The sequence below is a fragment of the Arachis ipaensis genome, chromosome B04 (assembly GCF_000816755.2).
Source record: "Arachis ipaensis cultivar K30076 chromosome B04, Araip1.1, whole genome shotgun sequence".
In the NCBI taxonomy this organism is placed as follows: domain Eukaryota; kingdom Viridiplantae; phylum Streptophyta; class Magnoliopsida; order Fabales; family Fabaceae; genus Arachis; species Arachis ipaensis.
The window spans coordinates 92,422,535-92,423,048 of NC_029788.2; the positions used below are offsets into that span (position 1 = coordinate 92,422,535).

Consider the following 514-nt stretch of genomic DNA (forward strand, 5'->3'; position numbering starts at 1 on the left):
AAAAATATTCCTTGGCACTCTTGGTTGAATTTGTGTATTAAATGGTTGAAGAGAAGAGAGTCTTATATTTTTACATTTAATAATGTGTTTTTGCTTTGTGTCGTATTTTTGTTGACGTGGATGAATGATCAGGCACCACGTAGACAATGTTGCGAGGTAATGAATGATGGAGGTAGCAGAACGAAAGAGTCATTCCAGGTCATGATTAGGGAATGCCATCGATTTGAGAGTGTGACTCCTCCATAAAAAGCGAGAAGAATGATACAAACACAGATTATGATTTAAGAAATAAAAGTGGGTATAATAGCCCTATTACATAAATGTCAATAGCTAGTAGATTTTAGGATAAATTATTGAAATGGTATCTAAAAATTTATATTATTGATAAAAATAATATTAAAAAATATAAATGACAAATAAATTTGTGAAATTTTTAAAAGATAACAAAAATAATTTGATATTAAAATTATATTTAAAAAAAAAATTAAAGACAAGATTTTTGTTTTATTTTATA

At 26.7% G+C, this 514-nt stretch overlaps 1 protein-coding gene across 1 annotated transcript in view; it reads left to right on the top strand.

Annotated features, from left to right (window-relative positions):
* Positions 1–431, top strand: part of LOC107637915 — a 4,910-nt gene extending 4,479 nt beyond the window's left edge. Inside the window, exon 3 of the mRNA XM_016341161.2 lies at positions 133–431. Within this exon, the coding sequence (XP_016196647.2) occupies positions 133–246 (114 nt within the window). The 3' untranslated portion in view covers positions 247–431. The remainder of the gene's footprint in view (positions 1–132) is intronic.